The sequence below is a fragment of the Taudactylus pleione genome, unplaced genomic scaffold (genome assembly GCF_031769625.1).
Source record: "Taudactylus pleione unplaced genomic scaffold, aTauple2 ptg000321l, whole genome shotgun sequence".
NCBI lineage: Eukaryota > Metazoa > Chordata > Amphibia > Anura > Myobatrachidae > Taudactylus > Taudactylus pleione.
The window spans coordinates 261,014-288,540 of NW_028284722.1; the positions used below are offsets into that span (position 1 = coordinate 261,014).

The following is a 27,527-nucleotide window of genomic DNA, read 5'->3' on the forward strand; positions in this document are numbered from 1 at the left end:
GATGTAAGCTCTCTCTCTCTCTCTCTCTCTCTCTCTCTCTCTCTCTCTCTCATATATTTATAGCAGGGCGGGATGTACAAAGCATCACATCCACGATGTGGTACATCCTGCCTCTTATTGGGAACATACCAGCGTTAATTACAAAGATATGCGATTTAAATTGCAAATTACAGATCTAGGAGGCACACACTGCTGGGGGAGCTGGGAGGGATCCAATTGATCCCTCTCAGGGGGCGTCCCGATAACAAGCCCATAGGCTTCTATTGGGTAATGCCATCTGAAAATAGCGTTACCCACTGGGAAGAAGCACTTTAATGCACCGCATTCCGGTGCTTAGTACATTTGAGAAATTCAGTAAAACCCTCTAAAACTGCAATTTCAGGGGTTTTACTGCATTTCTACCCTTAGTGCATCTCACCCCTAGAGAACCATCATAGCAGTCTCTAGTCAGCAAAACCTGACATTATACAATTAATAATAGTAAAAAAAACAAACATGTTGGCTACATGATCTTTCATATAGGGCTGTGGTTAGCACAATCTTCCTGCATCACTATGATAGGAGCCTCACATCACAACTCAGTATAGTTGCCTAACCAACTTCTTCCACTATATAAATCTCAGTCTGTGGCTTCCTGCTGCCTCCATTCCCCTCCTCACATCATGTCACTGCCCCTGTCACATGCAGCCCTGTCCTCACTAAACACATCACTCATCTCCTGATACACTCTGTACTGCTGGGGACCCTGCTCCTTCCACTATATAACTCTCAGTCCGAGGCTTCCTGCTGCCTCCATTCGCCTCCTCACATCATGTCACTGCCCCTGTTACATGCAGCCCTGTCCTCACTAACACATCACTCACCTCCTGATATACTCTGTGCTGCTGGGAACCCTGCTCCACCCACTATATAACTCTCAGTCTGAGGCTTCCTGCTGCCTCCATTCCCCTCCTCACATCATGTCACTGCCCCTGTCACATGCAGCTCTGTCCTCACTAACACATCACTCATCTCCTTATATACTCTGTGCTGCTGGGGACCCTGCTCCTTCCACCATATAACTCTCAGTCTGAGGCTTCCTGCTGCCTCCATTCGCCTCCTCACATCATGTCACTGCCCCTGTTACATGCAGCCCTGTCCTCACTAACACATCACTCACCTCCTGATATACTCTGTGCTGCTGGGGACCCTGCTCCACCCACTATATAACTCTCAGTCTGAGGCTTCCTGCTGCTTCCATTCCCCTCCTCACATCATGTCACTGCCTCTGTCACATGCAGCCCTGTCCTCACTAACACATCACTCATCTCCTGATATACTCTGTGCTGCTGGGGACCCTGCTCCACCCACTATATAACTCTCAGTCTGAGGCTTCCTGCTGCCTCCATTCCCCTCCTCACATGTCACTGCCCCTGTCACACGCAGCCCTGTCCTCAGTAACACATCACTCATCTCCTGATATACTCTGTGCTGCTGGGGACCCTGCTCCTCCCATATATCAGTCTGAGGCTTCCTACTACCTTTCCCTTCGTCACACCATGTCACTGCCTCTGTCAAATGCAGCCCTGTCCTCACTATCACGTCACTCGTCTCCTGATATACTCTGTGCTGCTGGGGGACCCTGCTCCACCCACTATATAACTCTGTATGTTGCGTCCTGCTGTCTCCATTCCCCTCCTCACATCATGTCAATAGCCCTGTCCTCAGTAACACATCACTCATCTCCTGATATACTCTGTGCTGCTGGGGACACTGCTCCTTCCACTATATAACTCTCAGTCTGACTTCCTGCTGTCTCCATTCCCCTCTTCACATCATGTCACTGCCCCTGTCATATGCAACCCTGTCTTCACTAACATATCACTCATCTCCTGATATACTCTGTGCTGCTGCCTCCATTCCCCTCCTCACATCCTGTCACTGCCCCTGTCACATGCAGCCCTGTCCTCAGTAACACATCACTCATATCCTGATATACTCTGTGCTGCTGGGGGACCCTGCTCCTTCCACTATATAACTTTCAGTCTGTGGCTTCCTGCTGCCCCCATTTCCCTCCTCACATCATGTCACTGCCCCTGTCACATGCAACCCTGTCCTCACTAACACATCACTCATCTCCTGATATACTCTGTGTTGCTGTTGGACCCTGCTCCTTCCACTATATAACTCTCAGTCTGTGACTTCCTGCTGCCTCCATCCCCCCATCACATCATGTCACTGCCTCTGTCACATGTAGCCCTGTCCTCACTAACACATCACTCATCTCCTGATATACTCTGTGCTGCTGGGGACCCTGCTCCACTATATAACTCTCAGTCTGAGGCTTCCTGCTGCCTAGATTCCCCTCCTCACATCATGTCACTGCCCCTGTCACATGCAGCCCTGTCCTCACGAACACATCACTCATCTCCTGATATACTCTGTGCTGCTGGGGACCCTGCTCCTCCCATATATCAGTCTGTGGCTTCCTACTACCTTTCCCTTCCTCACACCATGTCACTGCCCCATCACATGCAGTCCTGCTGTCTCACTGACACAATCACACTGCTGTAAAGAATCAAATAATCTGATTGGCTACAGTTTGTTACATTCTTGCCCACTTCAACATAGATGACACTGGGACAAAAGGGTGATAAAGACTGGCATCAAATAGGTGCCCAGACACATCCTAATTTATTATGTATGCTTTGTAAAACCTCCCCTCCTTTAAATCAGTTGCTTAAAATATATCTTTGCCCTGTTTATGTTGCAGAATAGAGGTTCTGTCTATCTTCTGTATGTTTAGAGATTACTCGAAAGAAAAAAATATTAAGGACACTTCAATATTTTCAATTTCATTTTTCAATTTAAACCTGGTTAGAAGAGACAGCAAGTGATCACGGTGTAATATAGAATACTTGCAGACGCACCGATGGAAGTGCCAGCAATCTATTTCAAGATGTATGTTGACAGACGTGCAAGAATTACAAAAGGAACTATCCTGTTACATTTAATTATGTCTTAATGAACAGGCAATTAATAAGCTAACACAATGAAGACATGTTTAATCACCAATCTACTGTTAGAGAATAGCTAAATACCGGCTGCATTCCCCCTTAGCCTCTTGGAGTAACTTCAATATTTCATTTGACAATTGTGAATCTTGATTAAAAAACAGACAGTAAAACAGCACCATCTAGTGGCCTCCATGAGACATACACGTCACAGACAAATCCTGTAACTGTCCATATACTGTAGCTGTATCCATCAGCTAATATTTTAATGCCTGTCTGTTTAAGAAAAGCCATATAAGGCTCACACAGCTTCAGATGTGCAATTCAGTGCAGCTGGCAATAAGGAAGGTTTTGAAATACTGTTTTGATGCAGTTATTATAATTACAAAGTACCCTCAGATAATGTATTTCTCAGCACTGAAGGGTGGAAAAGCTTTCACAGTTATGATATAGGATTAATCGTTTGTTGGACTAGAAGCTTATGCTTCTTGCTAGTCAGACGTGGATATGATAAGATACTATACATGTGTAGATAAAGGATCTGTCACTCTTATCTCTGCGCCATTCAGGGGAACTCTATAAAAAGAGTCAGTTTTTGGATCTCATGCTGCACAATGTTTTATCATCCTGGTTCCCTGGGGAAGTCTCCCTATTCACTAGCACATAAATGTTGTTTATGTATTGTGACAAGAATCACATAGACTGAGTAAAATCAGACATTTATTTTCTCACCACACGCAGGAATACAGGACATTGCAGTGTTCACAGGCAAGATGTTACAGGCTGGTACACAGAATCTTCCAAACAGCAACACAGTTCTTTAGTGGACTCACAGGACCAGGATCCCTAACACTAGTCAGCCCCGGGCCTATAACCTGGGGGACTACTTCACCGTCAGGATCAGTTTCCCAGTGTCTCTGCAGCGCTTTTACCAGCCTCACACAGGTGTCTGTAATCAGCTGCCTTTCCAAACTCAAACTTACACACAAACCCTGACCTGGATCTGACAACTGATTGAGGCAACACTTGAACTATCTGCACATTCCACATTCACTTCATGTGGAATTATGCTGACCCTGTCACAGTATGTCTTATTGAAACTGCTGGATTTTCATAAACTACATATACAGTATTTAGCATCAGTACTACTGCCTAACATTACTGAGGCCTTGGGTTCAATTCCCACCACAGCCCAAACTATGGGTCTGATTCAGAGATGTATGCAAGCCCGATGGTTTGCATACATCTGTGATGGCGGGAGGACTGCACATTTTGTAGGCATGCTGGGGTCAGGGTCTGCATCTATTGACGCAGGTTTTCTGGCCTCGGCTGAGCAGGATCGTTGCCCATTCTGAGTGGGCGATGACTGCGGCCATCACGACTTCAGTAGGGACTGATGTGAATGATAAAATATTCTCTCTATTGCACTATGGAATATGTGTGTGCTATATAAATAACTGTAAATTAATACATTTGTATTGTGACAAACAGTCAAAAAATATATATTTTTAATCTATTCTATTTTCATTTACAGCGGGTAAAATAAGTATTGAACACATCAACATTTTTCTCAGTAAATACAGTATATTTGTAATGGGTTTATTCTAATCAAATTGTAACCAAATGTCAGCAACTACCCATGCAATCCACACATGCAAAGAAAGCAAAACATAGATGTCCATAAATTAAGTTATGTCCAATAATGTGAAATGACACAGGGAAAAAGTATTGAACACATGAAGAAAGGGAGGTGCAAAAAGGCATGGAAAGCCAAGACACCAGCTGAAATCTATCAGTAATTAGAAAGCAATCCTGTCCCTTGTCAGTGCAAATTAATATAAGCTGTTTCAGTCCCAACTGATGGCCTATAAAAAGGTGTCTCATTGACAAGGTGTCACACAAGAAACATCTCATGATGGGTAAAAGCAAAGATCTCTCTCAAGACCTTTGCAACCTTATTGTTGCAAAACATACTGATGGCATTGGTTACATAAGGATTTCTAAACTTCTGAATGTTCTAGTGAGCACTGTTGGGGCCATAATCCGGAAGTGGAAATAACATCATTTCACCATAAACCGGCCACGACCATGTGCTCCTCACAAGATTTCTGACAGAGGAGTGAAAAGAATTATCAGAAGAGTTGTCCAAGAACCAAGGACCACTTGTGGAGAGCTTCAGAAAGACCTGGAATTAGCAGCTACAATTGTTTCAAAGAAAACAATAAGTAATGCACTCACCCGGCATGGCCTGTATGCACGCTCACCACGCAGGACTCCATTGCTGAAGAAAAAGCATGTTGAAGCTCGTTTAAAGTTTGCTGCACAACATTTGGATAAGCCTGTGAAATACTGAGAGAATATAATCTGGTCAGATGAGACCAAAATTTAACTCTTTGGATGCCATGATACACACCACGTTTGGAGGAGAAATTACACTGCACATCACCCCGAAATCACCATACCAACAGTGACGTTTGGAGATGGGAACATCATGGTGTGGGGCTGTTTTTCAGCATACGGTACTGGCTTACTTCATCTGATTGAAAGAAGGATGAATGGAAAAATGTACCGAGACATTCTTGATAAAAATTTTATGCTATTTACCAGGATGCTGAAGATGAAACAAGGGCGGACCTTTCAGCAAGACAATGATCCCAAACACACAGACAAGGACACTCTCACTTGATGCCAGAGAAAGAAAATAAAGCTGCTAGAATGGCCCAGCCAATCACCTGACTTGACTCCAATTGAAAATCTATGGAAAGAACTAAAGATCAAAGCTCATAGAAGAGACCCACGGAACCTTCAAGGTTTGAAGACTGTTTGTGTGGAAGAATGGGCCAAAATCCCACCTGAGCAATGCATGCGGCTAGTTTCTCCATACAGGAGGCGCCTTGAAGCTGTCATTACTAACAAAGGCTTTTGTACGAAGTATTAAATAAATTTCAGTAAGCGTGTTCAATACTTTTTCCCTGTGTCATTTCACATTATTATTACACATAATTATGGATATCTATGGTTTGATTTCTTTGCATGTGTGGATTGCATGTGTGGATTGCTGACATTTGGTGAGAATTCCATTACAATAGCCCCATTACATATATATTTACTGAGAAAAATGTTGATGTGTTCAATACTTATTTTACCTGATGTGTGTACAGGTTGAGTCTCCCATATCCAAAATGCTTGGGAACAGGGGAATTTTGGATATCGGAATATTCCTTATTTTGGAATATATGCATACCATAATGAGATATCTTGGGAATGGGACTCAAAAATACACACAGCCGGCAGGTCATTTTATACAATATTTTTAATAATTTTGTGCATAAAAAAAAGTGTGTGTACATACATGAAATTCATTTAAGTTTCATATACACCTTATACACACAGCCTGAAGGTTATTTTATACTGTATTTTAATAATTTTGTGCTTTAAACAAAGTTTGTGTGCATTGAAGCATCAGAAAGCAAAGGTTTCACTTTCTCAGTCATGATAAAAATATTCCGTATTTGGAAATATTCCGTATTTTGGAATATTTGGATATGGGAGACTCAACCTGTATTATATACGTGTGTGTGTGTGTGAACAATAGTGTACGTGGTGCAACTAACCATACAGTGCCAGAAGAATCATAAAAATATATACAATAGTTGTAAATAAACAATAAAACTGTGATAAGTCAGTAGTGTGTTGCACTCCTTCTCTTCTTTGAGGTGGCTGCTTCAGTCTTCCAAATAGATGATATATTCACAGATCATCAGTAAAGAATAAAAAATAAGGTTATGGGTGAGCGCCTTCAGTGCACAATGGTGTAATACAAATCTAAACCTTGTTGTTTAGGTCCAAAGTGCTTCAAGGAATTTCCAATGTCTTTGTAGTACTGTGCAAAGTTTTAGCCAGGTGTGGAAAAAATGCTGCAAAGTAAGAATGCCTTCAAAAATAGAAGTGTTAATAGTTTATTTTTATCAATTAAAATGCAGAGTGAATGAACAGAAGAAAAATCTAAATCAAATCAATATTTGGTGTGACCCACCTTTGCCTTCAAAACAGCATCAATTCTACTAGGTACACTTGCACACTGGGCCTGATTCAGAGCTGAACGTTCTGACCAGAGCGCTCGCTCTGAATCAGGGCCGTCCTATTTAAATGTGGAGCGGCCTTTTGGACGCTCGCATAGCTGTGGGTTACCACCCACAGTTTATGCGAGCGTCCATGATGATGGTCACGATGGTCAAAGACCATCGCGACCATCGGGCTTGCGACGAGACCCTGCGGTAGGGTCTTGCTGCCGCAAGCCCAGGAGTGATTTTGGCTCTATCAGAGCCAAAGTCACTCCCACTGACATCACTAGTGATGTCAGTGGGGCCGGACTCAGACGGTAGGCATTCCCATGGGAACGCCTCCGTCTGGCAGCCACGCCCCCAGAACGCCCACCAAAGGGGGCGTGCTGTCAGTCACCATCGACAGCACGCCCCCTTTGGTGCGAGACCCGGAGCGACGTATTCCTCATCGCTCGCCGTGTCTTGCGCATGCGCACGACGGAGCTCCCTCCGTAATGCGCATGCGCATTCGCCCAACATCGACCCGCTAGCGAGCGACCTTCGCTCGCGAGCGGATCTGAATGACCCCCACAGTTTTTGAAGGAACTCGGCAGGGAGGTTGTTCCAAACATCTTGGAGAACTAACCACAGATCTTCTGCGGATGTAGATTTTCTCAAATCCTTCTTTCTCTTCATGTAATCACAGATAGACTTGATGATGTTGAGATCAGGGCTCTGTGGAGCCATACCATCACTTTCAGGACTCCTTGTTCTTCTTTATGCTGAAGATAGTTCTTAATGACATTGGCTGTATGTTTGGGGTCGCCGTCCTGCTGCAGAATAAATTTGGAGCCAATCAGACGCCTCCCTGTTGGTACTGCATAATGGATAAGTACTTGCCTATATTTCTCAACATTGAGGACACCATTAATCCTGACCAAATCCTCTCCACCATTCTTCACTGTTGCCTGCAGACACTCATTATTGAACCACTCTCCAGCCCTTTGGCGAACAACTGCCTTCTGTTACAGCCAAATAATTCACATTTTGACTAATCAGTCCAGAGCACCTACTGCCATGTTTCTGCACCCCAGTTCTTATGCTTTTGCTTGACCTTGCTTTTTTGTTGAAGGTATGACTTTTGGTCACAATTCTTCCATGAAAACCACTTCTGTTCTGTCCAGACTTCTCCGAAGAGTAGATGGATGTACAGTACCTGGGCCCCACTGGTTTCTGTTAGTTCGGAGCTGATGGCACTGCTGAACATTTTCCGATTTCGAAGGGAAGTAAGACTGATGTGTCTTTCATCTGATGCACTAAGTTTCCTTGGCCGACCACTGCATCTATAGTCCTTAACGTTGGACGTTTCTTAGTCCTGAGATGGGGGCATGGTGTTTGAGGGGCTACATCTCAAAAGCTATTGGATGTACTGAGCTGAAATTTGGCATTAAAGGGTAGAACTGTCGCTTGGTGCTGCACGTCAATCAGGTCAAAAAAATAAAAAATTAGTAATTGGGAGTAATCTAAAGTTTAAACTGACAGTTTTTTTCTTTCACTTTCTGTTTGGTCAAAACGGACATTTTTCTGCCATAGTCTGTGGGGGTAGGGTAGAGGACGAATTAGGACTTGGGGTTTGTTTTGTTAGGTAGCTCTTGTTCTAGTGTAGGGCCTTTTGGGGTTCAGGTAAATGAAAGTTCAGATAGCATAGATCCTCTGACGAAATTACCTGGAGTGAAGAAACGCGTTAGAAGACTGCTCGATCCTCCATTTCTTATATTGAATATTCCAAGGATTGCAGGGACCCGCTCAGGAAGCCTTTGGCTAACCACCTTCATTCAATTCTATGGACACATCAACCGGCTATTGCACTTAAACATCTATGGTGGACTCTGGAGTTCACCAGCGTATGAGCCACTTGTCTGCAGTCCAGTTTCCAACAGTCAATGGAGGAGTAACGGTCAATCAGACCGTCCTGTGTAGCTGACGTGCACCTCTCAGGGCTGGGTAGAGACGTCGGTCTCATTGAGCTTTGTGAATGGAGCCACTATCATACAGCACAGACTAGTGATTCCACGCCGAACATCTCTGCACAGCCTCAGTGTTACTATTATACCAACTCCAAGTGGTAAGCTATCCACTTAATCACTATTTGTGACTTTTAATCACAGCTTATAGCACGGATAAGAAGTTCAATTTTGGTAACTTCTTTATAGTCCTAATATTTCAACCCTATACACTGCAGTGTTAAACAGTTTGTTATTACCATCTAGGAGTGGCTTTTTCTATGGAACATCTGTGATTATTGCAAACTGCACCCTAATGGAGACATTGTTTCATATTCCAAGTCAATGCTCCTGACCGGATACAATTGTATCAATGTTCTTCTTTCCCTGCAATATACATGGAACATTTATTTCATTTATCTTTGGAGGATTATTGACATTTGGATTACTCTATAATATTGGGATTCATTATTCTTCCATCCAGGAAGGATATGTTCATATAACTTTTAAAGTATTCACTTTGCTTTTTATATTTATTTTAAATTATTCATTTATAATATTTCTATGCAATTTATTTCTGATTATGCATTTACAGTCTGAATAAATATACATATTTTTCTTACACTCTTCCCTTTTTTAGATTTTTTGTTGTCTAAATGAGAAAGTTACAGTTTTTCTAACAATTGGCCAAAATAAGCCCCATTTTAAAGATCGGGAATGTCAACTTGCTGTGCATGCTCAGTAGGTTGCCTCCTGTGGGGGGTGTACATTGTATTCACTTGGTTGCACTAACATGGCTGCCTTTTAGCTCACATCCCGGTGCAGGCGTTAGCGGCATCGGTACCCGGCGGAGGTAGCGGGTGGCGGCCGGACCCAGCAGAGGCGCAGGCGTTAGCGATGGCGGGACCCGGCAGAGCTAGCGAGCTTGGCAGCAGACCTGGATCTGAGAGGATCCAGTCCCTGCAAGCCATTCTACCAAGTTTCCAGCAGTGCCATTTTCAAAAACGGTGCTTTAGCACCATTTTTGAATCTCGAGATGGCCACCGCGAGCCAATCACGGCTCGTGATGTCGAGGCAGCAGCTGACAGTCCGCCGGTGGGGAAGGAGCATGCAAGAGCTCCTGAAGATAGATGTCAGAAGCCCTGGGGAGGCAGCGGCCATAAAAAAGAGCTTATAGGCCGCCGCTTCCCAGGGCTTCTGGTGAAGACACCGGAAGCCCTGGATGGGCGGCGGCCCCACAAGTGAAGATGCCGGGAGCCCTCAGTGGGCGGCGGCCATGAAATAGAGCTCAAAGCCCGCTGCCCCCAAGTGAAGATGCAGTATAATAAACTTTTATTAAAATACTAAAGTGTATTGTGTTTATTTTAATATTTTCTTTTACATGCAGACTACAAGTGTCAGCAGGCCCGTAATGCAATGCATGCTGGTACTTGTGGTTCTCCAAGTGCCAGCATGTGGGGGAGGCTTGTTGTGACCTGTAGTTCACCAGCAAAAGACAATATTAGTACATCTATTTAAAATTTTTACACCACACTTTACACAATCAACACTTCACCCGCCGCTCAGGGGTGCCGGGGATAGCTTTGTGCTATCATCCCAGGTCTGGAGTGCCCTGGAGAGGGGGACCCTTTTAATGGGGGGACCCACCAGTGCCGTATCTGGACAGCAGTACGCCCTGTGCAGCACTGCCGCCCCTCTCGCTCCCCCCGCCCCCTCCTCCCCTTGAGAGCTTAACTTTCCCTCCAGGTGGGTGGAGGGCGGGTGGTACCTTCTTAGTTCTTAGTGCGCCGCACACCACTGCAGTAGTTCTCTTCCTGCAGACCTCCGGAGCTGGGAAGTATGTGGCCGGTGACCCTGGAGGATTCCGCCCTGTGTGGAGGCACCAGCCGCACCTCCCTCTCTACAGTCCTGGTCCCCACCTCCCCAGGAATATTTAGCCTGGGATTCGGTGAAAGGGTTCCCCTGGCTGTGGGAAAGGGTCAGGTACTGGTTATGGCAATTACAGTGGACACCTCCGCTTTTGTCCTCTTTATTTCCAAAACCAGGATTGAGCCCAGTGCTGGTTGTGCTAAATACAGGGGACCTCTATGTCTTTTGTCCCCTTTATTCTGAAAACCAGGACTGGCTCTGGAAATCCGGTGCTGGTTGTGCTAAATACAAGGGGACCTCTGTGTCATTTGTCCCCTGTATTTTCACAACCAGGACAGGCTGTGAGAAAACCTGGGGCTGGTTTTGCTTTTGGTGGGGTGGGGGATGCAATTTATTTTTTCAAATTCACTTGTTTTCATTTATTAGCACAGATGCATGGACGGATCTCACTGTCCATGCATCATATTAATTTTTTATTCTCAGATGCATGCCGCACGGATTGCACTGATCCATGTGCGCATCTCTGAATTATTGTTTTTACACAGTGCCTGCATCATGGATCTTACTGATCTGCAAATCTTTAGATCTTATGTCTGAATGTGCTGTTTAAGCACCATATCATGTCCTGGAGTGCCGGGGAGAGTTCAAGGGAAATCGTTTACGATATTGCATCATGAGCACATCGTTCCTTGTGCAGGGGCCTTAAGAAGCAGTTCAGGGTTTGGACCATTAGTGCCAATGAGCCCCTCTGTCTCCCCCCACCGCTGCCACTGCCCCACACTCCCACTGCCACCCTTGTGAACTGCCCGGTGCTGCCACTGCCCTGCACACCTGCAGCCCGCCCCTGCAACCGTCTCTCTTGGAGGGAAGGCAGTGGTGCAGATGGTAGGAACAGAGTGGCATAGATGCAGGAAGACAGGGCGATGTGGATGGGGAAAGACAGATTGGTGCGGATGAGGGAATACAGACTAGCACAGTTAGGAGACCACACAGCAGTAGGGACTGGGGAAAATAGAGCAGCATGGAGGCGTATAGGGGAAGAAATTGCACATGCATAGACAGAGTATGATAATTTTGGCAATTATGGAGCTGAATGTATATTCTGAATGAGATAGATGTATGGAGCGAGAAGGATGTTGGAACCTAGTGGGATTGTTGTGGTGACTAAATTGAAAGATTGTGGACACTGAGTGGGATGTGTGTGCCACATAACTATTCAGTTCTCAGTTGCATAGACTGCATATGTGTATTCCAATGAGTACACCATTCTGTGAATTAGCTGCTCCACCATTTTGTGAGTGATAGCAATCTCACTCTGTGAGAGTGCTGAATCTGCAGTTAACCATAGGGTGTGATGGCATACCATATCTGTATTGCGCAAGGAACTTGTCTATTAAGGTGTCAGCCTTAATGATTGGAACTTCATTGCTTCTTTGAGTTTGAGTAGCAGAAATCCAGTAGGTTTTGTGAAATTTTAGATCACATCTAAGAAGCCTTAATGCAGTGTTGTCAAACTCGGGCCCTTCAGCTTTTGTGGGACTACATATCCCAGCATGCCCTGCCACTGTCTTAGCATTCTCTAATAGCAAAACTGTAGCACTGCATGCTGGGATGTGTAGTCCAACTGCAGTTGGAGAGCCCGAGTTTGACACCACTGCCTTAATGGAACATTATGAAAGCATAAGGTTTTTTTTGTCTATGGACATATATATATATATACACACAATCTAGCAGAATCATGAAAAAGAAAAGGCGGCACTTAACCTCCCCCCCAAGTGCCCAACCCTAATCCCCCCTCTAAGTGCCTAAACCTAACCCCCCCTTCCCTGCAGTCTAAACCTAAGTCCTCCAGGGGGATGCCTAACCCTAACCTCCCCCTGGGGGTGCCTAACCCTTATTCCCCCTTCCCCTGGACTAACCCTAACCTCCCCCCGGGGGTGCCTAACCCTTATTCCCCCTTCCCCTGGACTAACCCTAATCTCCCAGGGGGGTGCCTAAACCTAACCCTCCCCCGCCCCGCGACTGACCGTGCCCGGCGCCCGGCATCACTTCGATCGGGATGCCAGGCATTGGTCTTTCGGCGTCTGGTTAATGACAGGCGTCTAGATTTAGACGCCTGTCATTAGTACCACGCCGGGATTAGAACGTCTGGAAGGCAGCGGTCGGGATTTAGACCGTCGGCTTCCAAACTACAGCCCGTAATATCCGGTTGGTTTCAATTTGGCGCAGTGCCTTGGGAACTCTGGCGGTGCTGGGAAAACGTGACAGAGTGCTAAGTGTCAGCGGCGTACCCACTGCCTGTGCATTCCCGCACTCTATCCCGGTACGCTGTCAGGCACCCCTTTCAGCCACAACTGGAGGGAATGCTATACATACTGCAAACCATCGCAGTATGTAATAGCGCTAGCCTGGTACTTACCTTCCTCAAAAACACAGTTGAAAGACTGCCTGCCACTGCAGGGCTAACAGCCTAGTTGTAAGAACAGCGGGTGGGTCCGGTTCTCATAAGGACTTTAACATTCACAGACATCACTTCTGTTACCATAGACCACCCACATTATCGAAGGTGCCTATCTGGATAGTAATTTTCCTGGCTGACATCTTTGAAACATTTTAACAAATCCATTCCAATTGATACAATGTCTGTTTACCAATTTGGCAACTGTGTAACAAGCGGATCTCTAGGATTTTGTTGAATATCCTTTATCATCTTTTCTTCAGTATTGGACTGCTATTCAAATTTTATTTTCATTTAAATTTTTATTTTTATTTATTTATTTTATATATTTTTTTTAACTTCCCCCCTCTTTTTTGTGTTTCCCCCACATTCACTTTTCCCTCTTCCACCCTCATTTTTCCCACCAATACCTTTCCAAACGTTATTCATGTCTGTTTGTTTATTATAACATATTTATATGAGCTAAAATAAAAAACATTTATATTACACTGGAATATCATTTTGTCAACATTTTCTGAAACCTACTATTAACAAATAAACACACAAACCTCACTAAGTGAGTGTGAACTGGTTACATTATTCTATTTAGTAAATCAATCTGTCGACCAAATTTAGTTAGAAACCCACCACATGATACACAAAAAGGTGAGCGCTATATAAACCAATTTTTACTATATTTCTGAAAATGGATTTGGTGATCCCTTATATATAGCAGCTCCCGACCCATAACCCCAATAAATTGACCTAAGCGCAACGCATCTCCATCATATATTCGGAGGCCTTATAGTGCATGAGTGGTTGTGTTCTGCGCATACATGGAGACCTACTATCGATGGTTCAACCATGGATAATATCATACCAATGGTTATAAGTTACCAACCATCTATGGCATGTGCCTTGATGGACAGTCCTACTCTGTAGAGACATAGCAGGGGAGTTGTATCAAGCCTTGGAGAGATATAAAGTGGTTTCAGTTGCCCAAAGAAACCAGTCAGAATCTAACTGTCATTTCATGGACTGTGCTAGATAAATGACAGAAGCTGATTGGTTGCTTTGGGCAACTGCTCCACTATATCTCTCTCCAAGCCTTGATACCTCTCCCCCATAAACAGAGAAACAATGTCTCTCTCATGAGAATATGCTTCGCTACAGTACAGGTTCAGTCTGGAAGCAAATCAGAGTGAGAACCATTTAAGGTGCATACACACGGTCAGATTTGTCAGATTTGTCAGATGTGTCAGATGAACGATTGAACGATCTGAACTATTTGATGAACGATTTGACCAACGATTTGAACGATTTGAACTACGAACGATTTTTGACTCCATTAAAATGAATGGAATCGTCCAAATCAGACTGCAAACACATCAGATGTCAGATATCGTTATCTGACCATCGGGAACGCACATCGTTCATCGTTCAGACATGTCAGATTTTCCTTCAGATATGAACGATTGAACGAATTTTTAAATCGTTATCGTTCAGATCTGAAGAAAAATCTGACCGTGTGTATGCACCATTACTCTTTGTTGCTGCCAGACTGACCACACTGACAAATGTTGGTTGTACAATTTAGCTTAATTCTTCTGCAAATAACAAATCGTTATTTTTGTTAGCGCAATGCCCGATAAATCTAAAACAGAGGGCCTGATTCAGAGCCACTCGTAAGCGGCAGCTCGTTCGCTCTGAGCGATGTTTGCCCAACTGCGCATGCGTACGGATCATTATACGCATGCGCGAACCAGTCAGTGCGGCCGAAATTCATGTGCTCGCAAAATAGCGAATGCCTGCTATTTTGAGTGACAGAAAGAGGCGTATGTGGGTGGTAACGGGGGAAGGTGCTTGAAAATGGGGAGTGGAAATCAGAACGCAGGCATGCTTAAAGGTCAAAACGGGCGTTTTATGGGTGTGCATATTTAAAACAGCAGCGTCATGGACCACGTCACTGGGTTATTTTATAGTCAGAACTGCTCGCAAAATTGTGGTAGCAAACACCAACCCCAAGAATAGCGAGCAGTTCATACCCTTGTCGATGTTCTCGATTAATCTAATAAATAGCGGACATGACGTAGGATGCGAGCGGCTAGGGGGCGTACTTTTCTAAAAAACGAACGCAAGTTTTGTTCGCTCGTTCAGACATAGAGGCGTGAACAGAACGCAAACAGCGAACGGTTCATTTGAATAGCCACCCCTAGTTTTAGAACGAACGACCACAAATAACGAGTGGCTCTGAATCAGGCCCAGAATTCTGTGCCTGGCAGAATTGGACAATCTTTTATAAAGTTCCAACCTCAAACATGAGGTGGTGCCACTGCATTGTAGCTGGGGAAGGTTTTGGAGGAAAGCTGCGCTGTACATAACATGACTGTCTGAGAGGTGGGGGGTCCTCTCCTCCTGTTATCTAGTTTTAGGTAGGACGGTTGGGGTTCTCTGAATCCTAGTCAGGGGGGGACAGCTCCTTTCATGTAACTTAATATACTCTATATACTTCAACAGTTTGTTACATTTGGGAGTTGTAGTTTAGCAATGTCATAATTAGCTGTTACTAATTGTTTTATGTTTTTTGTCTCTTGCAGGAGCTGAACAACCCAGACAGGATAACCGAGCAGATCAGCAAGGATTTGGCATGGCTGTGTTCTCAGCTCTTGGTATTGTGGACCAAGTTTCTGGAAATAGTGACTCTCCAGCCAGAAGTGACGACCTACCTCATGCAAGAACACCACACCCTACGGGTAACTTATTTCTCCATATACATATATATATATATATATATATATTCATCCTAAATATGTTTCTATAGACTGCCAGGGATGGGGGTAATACTCCCAGAGGTACTCAGGGCCTGATTCAGCAAGGGACGCACGCTATCAGATGCACGCACCCGTCCGCTGCGAGAATATGCTAATCAATGCATACGCATGGAGACCGCAGCGCAAGATGCAGACACCCAGCCGCCCATCTCCCTTTACTCACAGCCTGATCAGCACGCAAGATGGCGTAAACATCGGTAACATCGAGAACCATCGGACCCATTAGTATAATAGTGGATGACCTGACCTGCTGCAGGATTTGGCCGCTTCCTGTGTACAGCTTACGGTATGGCTGCGTATGCCGCCGCACTGCCTTAATTATGCACACCCCTATAACGGCGTTATAACGCCTGCGTTCACCTGACCGCCCCCGTCACCACCCACAAACGTCACTTCCTGTCAATCAATATCGGAAGGGTCTGCGTGCACACTGCGTGTAGTCTGCGTACCATAACCCGATTGCACTGGCTAGTTCACGCACGCGCAGTGCGATGCATACGCATGCGCAGTGCAAAAACATCGGCCGAGTCCGTGCGTTCTCTCCTTTGCGTTCCTTGCTGAATCAGGCCCTCAGTCAAAGTAATCTCTGTGCTGTATACGAGGTTTGGCTAATAAATAACCAGACAGTACTAATGGGAGCTACAAGGGAGTGGGGGAACATTGACCTTGCACTATCCACACTCCTCGCACAGATAGTTTGTTACCATACAGCATTTGGAGAAGTTACGTTTTGCCCGTGCATTGTAAAAATGGGATGCGGTCACAATGCCGACGCCGGAAATCCAACACTTATCAGAATGCCCGTGCCGGCATCCCGACTGCCGAGAGCCTGAATGTACGTACTGGGATTAGACACTAGGGGGAGGGTTAGGTTTAGCGCCGGCATCTCATACCCATCCCCGTAAAAAGAGCTAACTTAACATTTTTAGTTAAATTGAACCAATCGCCCACTGTATACTTCTGTATGCTTACTAAGGCTTACGTGGCAGATTGTATGTCAGCATGTGGGAACCTTCTGGCTACTCCCAAGAGCTGATCAGGTAAACAAGACACAAAGGAAGTGGTGGATCACCAAACCATGCTCCCCCTAATACCACACATGGTGATGGGGGACACAAATAAGGCTGTTAACATGTGACATTTATTTATCTATGATGAGTGATTTCTGTATCTTCCATGCACTATAATTGGTCTAATTTTCCAACGGGCTTAAATTATTGGCAAATTTGGAAATTAATTCCAAAGTCATTCACAATTTTAGAAGCAGCCAAGTTGATATGCCCAATCTCCGTTCTATACCTTTTGCATATGTTGGAGATGTTTATAATTATTTCAAGGTTCAGTTACCGGAGCTGACCCCATCCCATTTCAGACCCCAACGATGTGTTTTAAAAACATTTGTCTTCCTTTTTCCAGGTACGAAGGTTTTCAGAAGCGTTCTTCTACGCTGAACATGAGAAACCCGCTGCCCTGACTTTTCAGGAGAATCTGTGAGTGTGATGGAATTTCTGCTACAAAACCATAACCCAACATCGGAGCTTAGTAATTACATAAAATGTGTTGCATTCGACCACTAAGGGTTTGCAGGCATGCCATGCACCATGTGTAAACCCTTGGCTGCATATGGTTCTTTGGCCATCCTGAAGACTACATGAGTTACCTCTTTATAGTAGACCTGTATGGGTGGTCCATTATACTAGAGGGAGTGCCATGTAATTGTACAGTGTATCCATTGGATATTCCAATATCTATATTCTTGAATGTTGGACAGACTTAGAAATTAATGTCCTGCCATCAAATGAAAGAAGAGATGTGTAACATTCTTATCCTTTATTTATATGGCGCTTCAAGGGGTCCACAGGTCTTTACAAAGTACATAAGCAGAAACAGTGCAATCAAAATAAAAAACATTACATAAGATAACATGGGATACAAGCTACAGTATATAAAAATACTACATAAACATAGGGTAGCCATATCATCCCTTTAATTCAGGACACATATGAATTACACAGGTCCTGTGGCTGTCTGACTTCAAGTCTCCATTTCATCTGGTTTTAATGAGCCGCAGAAACTATAATTCACCTGTTTTCCGAATTAAAGGGATTATATGGCAAGCCTATATGTGCAGTCATACCCAAACAAAAAGCTCCGGATGAGCCCAGAGGTACTGTACTGTATTGTTGGCAGTGAAGGGTGGTTGGGTAGAGGAGAGGGGGTGTGATATTAAAAGTGAGGCGGGGTGGGGACGGGACGATGATGATGATGGAGGAAGGCCCTGCTCGAGAGAGCTCACAATCTAAAACTTACAGTCAAGGGAAGTCAACAGTAAGAGTAGTTGAGAAATGAGGTGGATATAAATGACATCAGAGGCAATTAGAAGGACAGATACATTTTGACTGGGAAATGGCAGGGATCTCGCCCTGTGGGAGAAGTGGCGAAGGGGGAAATAGGGGGAGGGGGGGGCGATGACGACTGTTCTGTGTGATAGGTCATGAGGATTTGTGGACTGCCTAATCTGGCAGAATTTGAGTGTGAAGGAAATAGTATAGAGCAGTGGTAGCCAACCTCGGTCCTCAAGAGCTACCAACAGTTCACGTTTTCCAGACCACCTAGCTGGTGCACAGGTGCAGTCATTACTCACTAACACATTTGAAAAGATCCACAGGTGGAGCTAATTATTACACTTGTTATTCTGAGAGGATACCTGCAAAACATGCACTGTTGGTAGCTCTTGAGGACCAGGGTTGGCTACCCCTGATATAGAGTCTACACTCTGGTCTTGGGTTTATAATTACATCATTAACCGTGACAAACATAAACTTATTTATTTTCTTTGGATGCCTTCAGTTAAAATCATGCAAATCATCCTTACTGTAGTTATTATAATAAGAATGTTTTCTGTACATTCCAAAAACCTGCAAAATGAGTTATGGGAAAATATACAAACATGACAATTGTGTAAGGTAAAATAATACATCCTCTCTGGTTCCAGGATACAGAATAACAGCAACTTGTCAGGAGAGGCCAGGAGCTCCGAGTATTTTATGAGCATGCCCCCTCTACCTGCCGAATGTCTGGACATCGATGGAGACTGGAACTCTCTGCCCATTATCTTTGAAGACAGATATGTTGAATGCCCAAGGAAAGGTTGGTGGATGCGGTTAACCTGTGCCTGGCAGACTATTCAAAATGATTTGGGTTCTCCGGCTCCCTTCCCCTACTCCTCTCCTCCTCCTCATCCTTCTCCGCCTTCCCTTCTACATCCTCCTCCTCCTCCTTCGTCTTTTCCTTCTACCCCTCCCCCTTTTCCGCCTCTTTCTCTTCATCCCCCTTCTCCTCTTCTTCCTATAGGGGTAAATGTATAGAAATGGTGTAACCATAACAGGAAATAAAGTATAAACCATTACGATAACAGGATATAAAGCACAGAACATTACACTACAGACAAGCCTGATATTTAACAAACAATTATGTATGTACAGTCATAATAAGGACAAAGTGCCTGCTGGCTGAAACCTATACCCTAGCAGATGGGAGCGGCAGGCATATACGAGGCCATTGTAAGTATGGGGTAGATGATGGCAAATGTCAGGGAAGAGGGCCCTGCTCGTGAGAGCTCACAACCTATAGAGGATTGTCCACTGAATGCAATCATCTATTACAATTTCTTCTTTTGTGTCTCCTAACTCACTATAGGCATAACACTATTGGGAACAACTACTGAAAAAGATTCTGAAAATATCTTAAGCAGCAGCGATGTCAGCTTCCATTTCGTTCAAACTACCACAGTCTACGAAAACGCTTCATTTGAAAAAACCAGCCCATGCCTGGACGGTCCAGAAGGTATCGGTATAGACCAGAGCCCAATGCAATGTTTTCAAGACATCTCCGAAAAAAGACAATGTACAGAAAGACTTTCTGAACTTCAGGACAATATATCTGCCACTGACTTGCAAGTTCAAACCACTAGTGAGGATGAAGTGGCTCATAAATCTGATGGAGTCCCTGATGTTGAAGGGAGGCCATTTACATTTGATCAATATAGTGAAAGTGCTTCATGGAGTGAGTCTACAATAAATGCAGACTACAAGCATCAGTCTGCAGGAGTAATGAGTAGTGACAATGACAACTTGTCCTTTGAAAATATTGCGATGCAGGAGCTTGGCCACCATAAACCCAAACCAAGTCCAGAAAACAGGAGGCCACATCAAGGCATGCCCATATTGTCCAAAAGCAACAGCACTGAGTTAATAAGTAAATCCTTGAAAAATGCTCTTGCAGCAAAGTGCTTCCCCAGCGATAAACTCAAAGACTTCCCCTTGTGTTCTGGTGCCATGAAGAGGTCCTCATCTGTGATATCGGATTCTGGAATCGAGAGTGAGCCCAGCTCCGTAGCGTGGTGTGATACTCACACTAAAACGATGGACCTGACCAGTGATGAGGAACTGCTGCAGCAGCTGTCCGGGAAGCATAGTATGTACAGGAACTCTTTAGAGGGAGGACAAATGGAGAGTAACATGAGTTTGCCAAGTGGGATACAGGCCTCTCTGACCTCCATCAGCTCTTTGCCTTTTGAAGAAGAGGAAAGAGATGTGGAGCTTTCAAAATTGACTAAGTCTGTTTCGGCACCACAAATCAGTAGCCCAGAGGAGTCAGCGGAGGATGTGATACTGACAAAAGATGCAGCCAGCAGGGATGACCAACTGGACATTTTGGCAAAGAACGTTGACATAGGGAGGACAGACATAGCAGTGGCCTCTGAAAATTTTAGTGATTTGTTTTGTCCAAGTAAAAGTACATCTGTAGAGTCTCCCGTCGTAGATATGGAAGTTCAACATTTATTTTCAAATTGTAACAGTAATTTGGAGAACGTATACAGCGAAAATTATAAGGTCCCGTTCAATGAAAAGGATGTCTATGGGCCATCTATGCTGTGCAATGCAGACATGCCGGGCAACGAATGCTTTTCTGAGTGTCTGAACAAAGTGCCTGAGATGCTGAACCCAGCTCCCTTTTTATTGGCAACATCGGTGGACGGAGACTCTGCAGAAAGTAGTGCCTCCATCTTGTCTCAATCCAAAGAGGCTATGGATAGCTTTCCATTTCTGCATGAGATTGAACTCACAGAAGACTCGGGCAGCGATCAGATGGCAGATTCCAGTTCTGACCATGAGTTCTGCGATGCAGAGCAAAAAAGTAAAGCCAGTAGAAGCGTTTGTGCTTCCCTATCTGATTCCAACTCAAGCTCACCCACGGTTCTTGCCCTTGACGGAAGAAGAGGCGTAGAAATGGTGAATCTGTCTGTTTCTTGTACGGCGACGTGCTTGCCTTTCTCCTCAATGCAAAAAGACACTCCGGTTCTCCCTGGTTTTTCAGCAAAACAGGCGTTCTTCCCAATAACCAGACAGCCACTGGGCTCTTTCGGAGTCATCTCGGAGGGCTCCTCGGATGCTGGTGAAGAGATTAATGAGAGAATGCTCAGGTGAGATAGAAAACATTCCCTGACATTTAAAGTCTGCAAAGTTCATAGTTGCTTTTTGAGTTTGTCCATCAAGTTCGCCGATTTCTAAGTTCTAATTTTGTTTATCTAAAGGAAGACAAAACCTAAATGCACAGAGGAAGGGAAACAACAAGAGTCAGGAGCTAAAGTAAAAAAAAAAAATCCCCAATCAATTTTAATTCAAGTTAATAAATATATCATAACTACCTCCCATAATAGGCAAATTCACAGCCCTATTACCCTAATATGAAAAAAATAAAACTATTTAATTTTGTAAAAATATATATAGAATAAGGGTTGAACTGCAGACTGATATATTTGTTTGCACAACTTTATAATCATCGTGGATGGTCTGTCCCATCTCAGCCATATCCCGCGCTAATAGCTCCCACTGCGGTGGATGGGGTGAATGGTAAGAGGTGAAAGGTAGAGTAAGTGTAGGAGGTTAGGAGAGAAAGACCCCTCAACCCTTCAAATGACGGGTCCAATATGCCTGTTTAAAATAATTTAATTACTGTATGTTCTTGGACAAGGGCAATATTACATGGGATATAGTTAGATTACCAGTGGCCAGAGTCCCAAAATGGAAGCCCAACGCTGGATTAAAGATAGACGCTGAAATCCCGACTGCCGGCATCCCGAATGAAGGTTGGCGGGGCTTTCTATCTGTTAGCCGTGGGGGGGGGTGTTAGGTTTAGGCACCACCAGGGGGACTTAGGGTTAGGCACTCCCTGGGGAGGGCTAGGTTTAGGCTAGGGTAAGGGGGAGTTAGGGTAAGGCACCACTGGGGGGAGGTTAGGGTTAAGCATCCCCCCCCGGGAGGGTTAGGTTTAGTTTGCGAGAAGGGAGGTTAGGGTTAGGCACCGCCGGGGGGAGGTTATGGATACGTACCCCAAAGGGAGGGTTAGGGTTATGGGGGGGACAGGGGAGGGTTAGGTACTTACCAGCCCCTGGCAGGATGTAGACCATTCGGGCTTCCGGCATTGGTATTTCATTCTGCGGCTAATGAGCGATCAGCATATACCGATAACTACCTGCATTTAAGGGGTAGACTAACGGTCCAGGTATTAAGAATATCCATGGTTGAGCACAGAGGATGACATCAAATTGACTAATTAAGTCACATGTGCCCATGCATGGTTATCCTTAAAACCGGGACCATTAAGGTGTCTGAGGACCGAGGGCCTGATTCAGAGGCGCTCACAAAAAGTGAGCGCTCGCTCTGAATCAGGGCAGGCGCTGTTTTTTTTAGGAGCAGCCTCCTGGCCGCTCGGCTAGCTGTGGGTGGCAACCCACAGTTAAAGCGAGCGGCCATGATGATGCTCGCGATGGTCAAGACCATCGCGACCATCGGGCTTGCGACGAGACCCTTGTGGTAGGGTCTCGTGGCCGCAAGCCCCAGAGAGCTTCTGGCTCAAATAGAGCCGGAAGCTCTCCCACTGACATCACTGGTGATGTCAGTGGGGCCGCCCACAAACGGTAAGCATTCGCATGGGAATGCCTCCGTTTGTGAAGCCACCCCCACGCCACGCCTACAAAATGGGGCGAGCTGTCGATCAACATCGATCAACATCGACAGCTGCCACCTTTGTAGTGAGTCCCGGAGCGAGTGCTTATTGCGCTCGCTCCGGGGCTCGCGCACGCTGCGCGTATGCTGCGCGTGCGCACTGGGCCACCATCGACCCGGTTGCGAGCGCTCAGTGCTTGCGACCGGGTCTGAATCAGGCCCCGAGTTTGGGAACATATGGTGTAGATGAAATGTAAACTTCACTGTCTATACTGTAGGTAACAGACCTTGATTTATTTAGATGACAATTGCGCTCCAACGTGTAAAGGTGTCAGGTGTCATCCACTCTCTGTAGGTATCAGACCTACGTCACTGTGTGTAAAATCTAACTTCATGGTGCAATTCAAGCAATAAAATAAAGTCTCAGAAATGGTAAAGTAACAGGAATACTACAGTACTGATGTCCCCTCAATTTTATCAGCTAATTAATTTAGGTCACAAATGAGACTAAAAGCAGGATTTTAGAAGAAAATTATAAATGTTGAAATTAATGAAGGTAGCATGATCCTACAGTGGACGTGCGCTGTACGTTACTAATGACATTTGTACTGTTTTTTTTCCTGTTTCTAAATTATACTTCTAGCTATATTTACTAAGTAGGCCTATATTCGGCGGTTTGCCTGCTGGATTTAAAGCGACTATAATATTGAATGCAAAACAATACATACGGTATTTTGCATTTCATGTTATTGTCATCTTAGATCCTTCAGGCAAAAGAAAATACATATTTGTCCTCAGTCTCCCATCCCTTTTGCGCCGTATGGAACTTGACGAATGGTGCGACTTAAATGTTTCTCCATGGGTAGTGATTCTCTGAATTTTACACCTATGGCCCATATTCAATTTGAGGTGAAAAGTCGTTTTCGCGTGTTTTTGGCGGAAACTTTTCGCCAATGACGTCATTTCGCCAGGCGGAAAAGTATTGCCGTATTCAATTTGAAAGTCATTGCAATGTAATAGGTGAAAAAGTTTCGCCTATGAATAGCAGGCGGAAAAAAGTGCAGAATTGGGGTTTTGGGGTGCAACGTTGGGGGAACCCCCGTGCAGCCTTCAGACAGTACCCCAAAGGTAAACTGTGTACATTTAAAAAAAAAAAAAAACACTTAAGAACACCCCAATAAATCACTTTGAATTTAGGGGCAAAAAAAAAAAATGTTGAGGGACAAAGTTAAAAACTAGCGAACTTGACTCTGGGGGGGTCCCCAAGTATGCCCCAAGTGTTGTTTTCATTGCAGGGGCTTGCGGCAGGTGGATTTTTCACTTTTTTTTAACAACTTTAGCAACTTTAAAATATGCTGACCCCCATTTTCAAGTACCCCAAATTTGCTGGGATAAGTTATTTTTACTGCAAAAAAACCTCCTGAATACTATTCTGCACCACGTATACAAAAACACTATTTAGCAGCTATTGAGCCCGTTTAAAAACACCAAATACCTTCAGAAAGCCAAATCGGGGGGTACCATACCTAACCCCCATATCAGAGCATCTTTTGGGGGGTGTCAGGCGGATTTCCCCAAATCTGACATGACTTTCCACCTGTTTAAGTTTTGCCGGGTCCCGTTTTCGCCTACTTACAAATTGAATACGGGGATACGTGGGCACGCGCGCGATACTTTTCCGCCTGCAAAACACACGATGTAGGCGAAAAGTCCAGGAGGCGAAAAAGTATCGCGGGTCCACTGAAATTGAATACGGCTCTAAATCTTAATTTAGTGTCTGTGTCGCATCGCATCTGCCTCCAAAGTCGCTTAGACTGTCCTGGACATTTAGTATTAGTACTTTTGTTGCAATGCATTTGGTATAAAGTCGCATATTGAGCACAGCACTGAGTGGCGCAATGTATGTTGCGGCTCACTCTTAAGGTGCCCACACACATACCGACTTGCTCCCAATCAGCCGATGTACACGATTTCCCCAGAACTCTCCCTGAACTCTCCCCAGGCAGTCGTGGTCACGATTTGGAGTTAAAAATGTCCAATCTGACTTAAGATCTATCTTGCAGCCAGTGCATTGTATCCCAGATTGGCTAATCTGCCCTACAGCAGATGCGAGGTACGATGAGCGGGGATGCGCATCGGCATCGTGATCAAGAGTAGAAACTCACGATTCGGCCATTTTTTACATGATCTGTCGTCACGATTCGTCAAAGTCAGCCAAATTGGATGAAAAATCGGTATGTGTGTGGGCACCTTCAGCGTTCTTTAGCACTTTTTTCCAGGTTAGCGTCCCAGTTATCACACAGCGGCAGCTTGCAATGCCGGTGCCACTGTCCAGTGTACTCATTGTACGTTTGTTGCTTTAGTGATGCGTATTTGGTACAAACTCACTGGCGGGAGTGGGACACTTGGCGTGGCCTAGTCGCATAATCTGTGGCATGTCAAATGGGCTATTTGGTGCAATTTGATAGGATACGCTAGATCAGTGTGGATACACCTGTATAGTAAATTAGTTCATTAACAGTACAGTCATTTTAAAAACCACCTCATTGCAATTACATGATGAATTGTTAAATACAACAGGCTGTTATGTAACTTGATAACATATATTTTGGCATGAGAAAACACAAACACTGTAAAGTTATGTTATTTATGTATTGATAAAGCTTAGGTGTTGATAATAAGTATGTTTTCTAGTTTTTATCAGGCTAAAGAAAAATTCAGAGAACACGTGAAGTTTGAAGGTTTCCTGTACAGTGACCTCTCCGTACTCGCTTCTGAAATACCGTATTTTCCCCCAGAGGAAGACCACCCAGAAGACGGCATTCATCTAGTGGTCTGCGTACATGGTCTAGATGGTGATATAATTAATTTCAATATAAGAAAACTATACTATATGTAAAATTAATATGACATGCAGGTCACCTACTATAAATCGATTAGTAGAAATAATGGTAAAGATGACATTTTTTTAAGTAACTTAGAATTCTTTTCCCATCATAGACTCAACTAAAGGCAAATTGCCAGACATCGCTCAAACACCAATTTCTAAGTACGAAATACTGTATAGAACAGATGAATCTATGGAAGATTGATTTAGTAAATTGATCTTGGAGATCGCCAAAATGTTTAAGTGGTTTTGGCATTCAGAATGAACAAACTGGACCCATTCATTTCATTGTTGCTTCCATAGGTGCCCTATTACCTGTATAGAAATGAATGGGCACATTGAATAAATGTGAAATTCTCATCCTGGAATTTTCCATTACTAGATCAATGGGCTAGTTAATAACATATTTTTTCCTATTCTCAGAACTTCTTGGGAAATCTTTAACTAGTTTATTCATTTCTCAACATTTTGACAATGCTTAATATTGAAAGCTTACCACTAGTACACAAATATAATTGCATCTGCCCGTGTGCTGTATGTTAAAACTCGCTATTTGCGCCCGTACAAAGTGATAGGTCAGTTTCGGAATCGGCCACGACGTTCCAATATTTGTGGAAGGGAAATATCAAAAAGCAAAGTTGTTTTTCTCAACAATAAAACTGTCTTTGATTCTGAGCAGTTAAGATTAAAATATCCTTAGAGAATAATTTACTGTTAAAGGCATTGCTTTAGAGAAATAATTTTTTGCTAACTACGAAATTGCCTTCATAACATAAATTAAAAAAGAATAAAACTATTTCATCATCCTCAAGTTTTATTAGTTTTCTCGCCCTCTGAACTCGGTTCTATAATAAGTTTTTAATAACAGAGGGGCCAAACTTTACTCAATTTGCAAAGTGAACTGTGGAAATAAGGAATTTAATTGATTTCAAAACATGATTTTCATACAGTTCTTAGGATTATAAAGAAACTTTTATTACTTCATATAATAACAAGAAAGTTCAACAGTATTAGCAACATTTGGAAGGTGCATTTGAGAAGTGTCTGAGTACTTTTTGTTATCATTCTTTGGGGTCTATGTGTTAATCCTCGGAGAGAGATAAAGTGGATTGGGGTACAGTACCAACCGATCAGCTCCTAACTGTCACTTTATTGGCTGTGTTTGAAAATTGGCAGTTAGGAGCTGATGGATTGGTACTTTATATGCACTTTATCTCTCTCCAAGGCTTAGTACATAGACTCCTTTGTCTGATGCTATTGGGCAAATGTTTCAAACATTAATTTGAAGTCTGAGCACATCAGGATTAATATTAATAAATCACACCATTCCTGAATTAGAATTTAGCATTGTTATAGTATACTGTACTACAGTATAATGTACCTGCTTAAATCAGCATTACTGTTTTGCATGAAGTACTAGTATTAACCCTTTGGGGGTCTCTTACAGAAGATCA

At 44.0% G+C, this 27,527-nt stretch overlaps 1 protein-coding gene across 1 annotated transcript in view; it reads left to right on the forward strand.

The window, feature by feature from the left end:
- FAM135B (family with sequence similarity 135 member B) overlaps nt 1-27,527 on the forward strand; it is a 174,395-nt gene that overhangs the window by 113,597 nt on the left and 33,271 nt on the right. Inside the window, exons 9-13 of the mRNA XM_088443003.1 lie at nt 15,943-16,098; nt 17,593-17,666; nt 19,172-19,326; nt 19,876-21,661; nt 25,881-26,041. Of these exons, the coding sequence (XP_088299129.1) occupies nt 15,943-16,098; nt 17,593-17,666; nt 19,172-19,326; nt 19,876-21,661; nt 25,881-26,041 (2,332 nt within the window). The remainder of the gene's footprint in view (nt 1-15,942; nt 16,099-17,592; nt 17,667-19,171; nt 19,327-19,875; nt 21,662-25,880; nt 26,042-27,527) is intronic.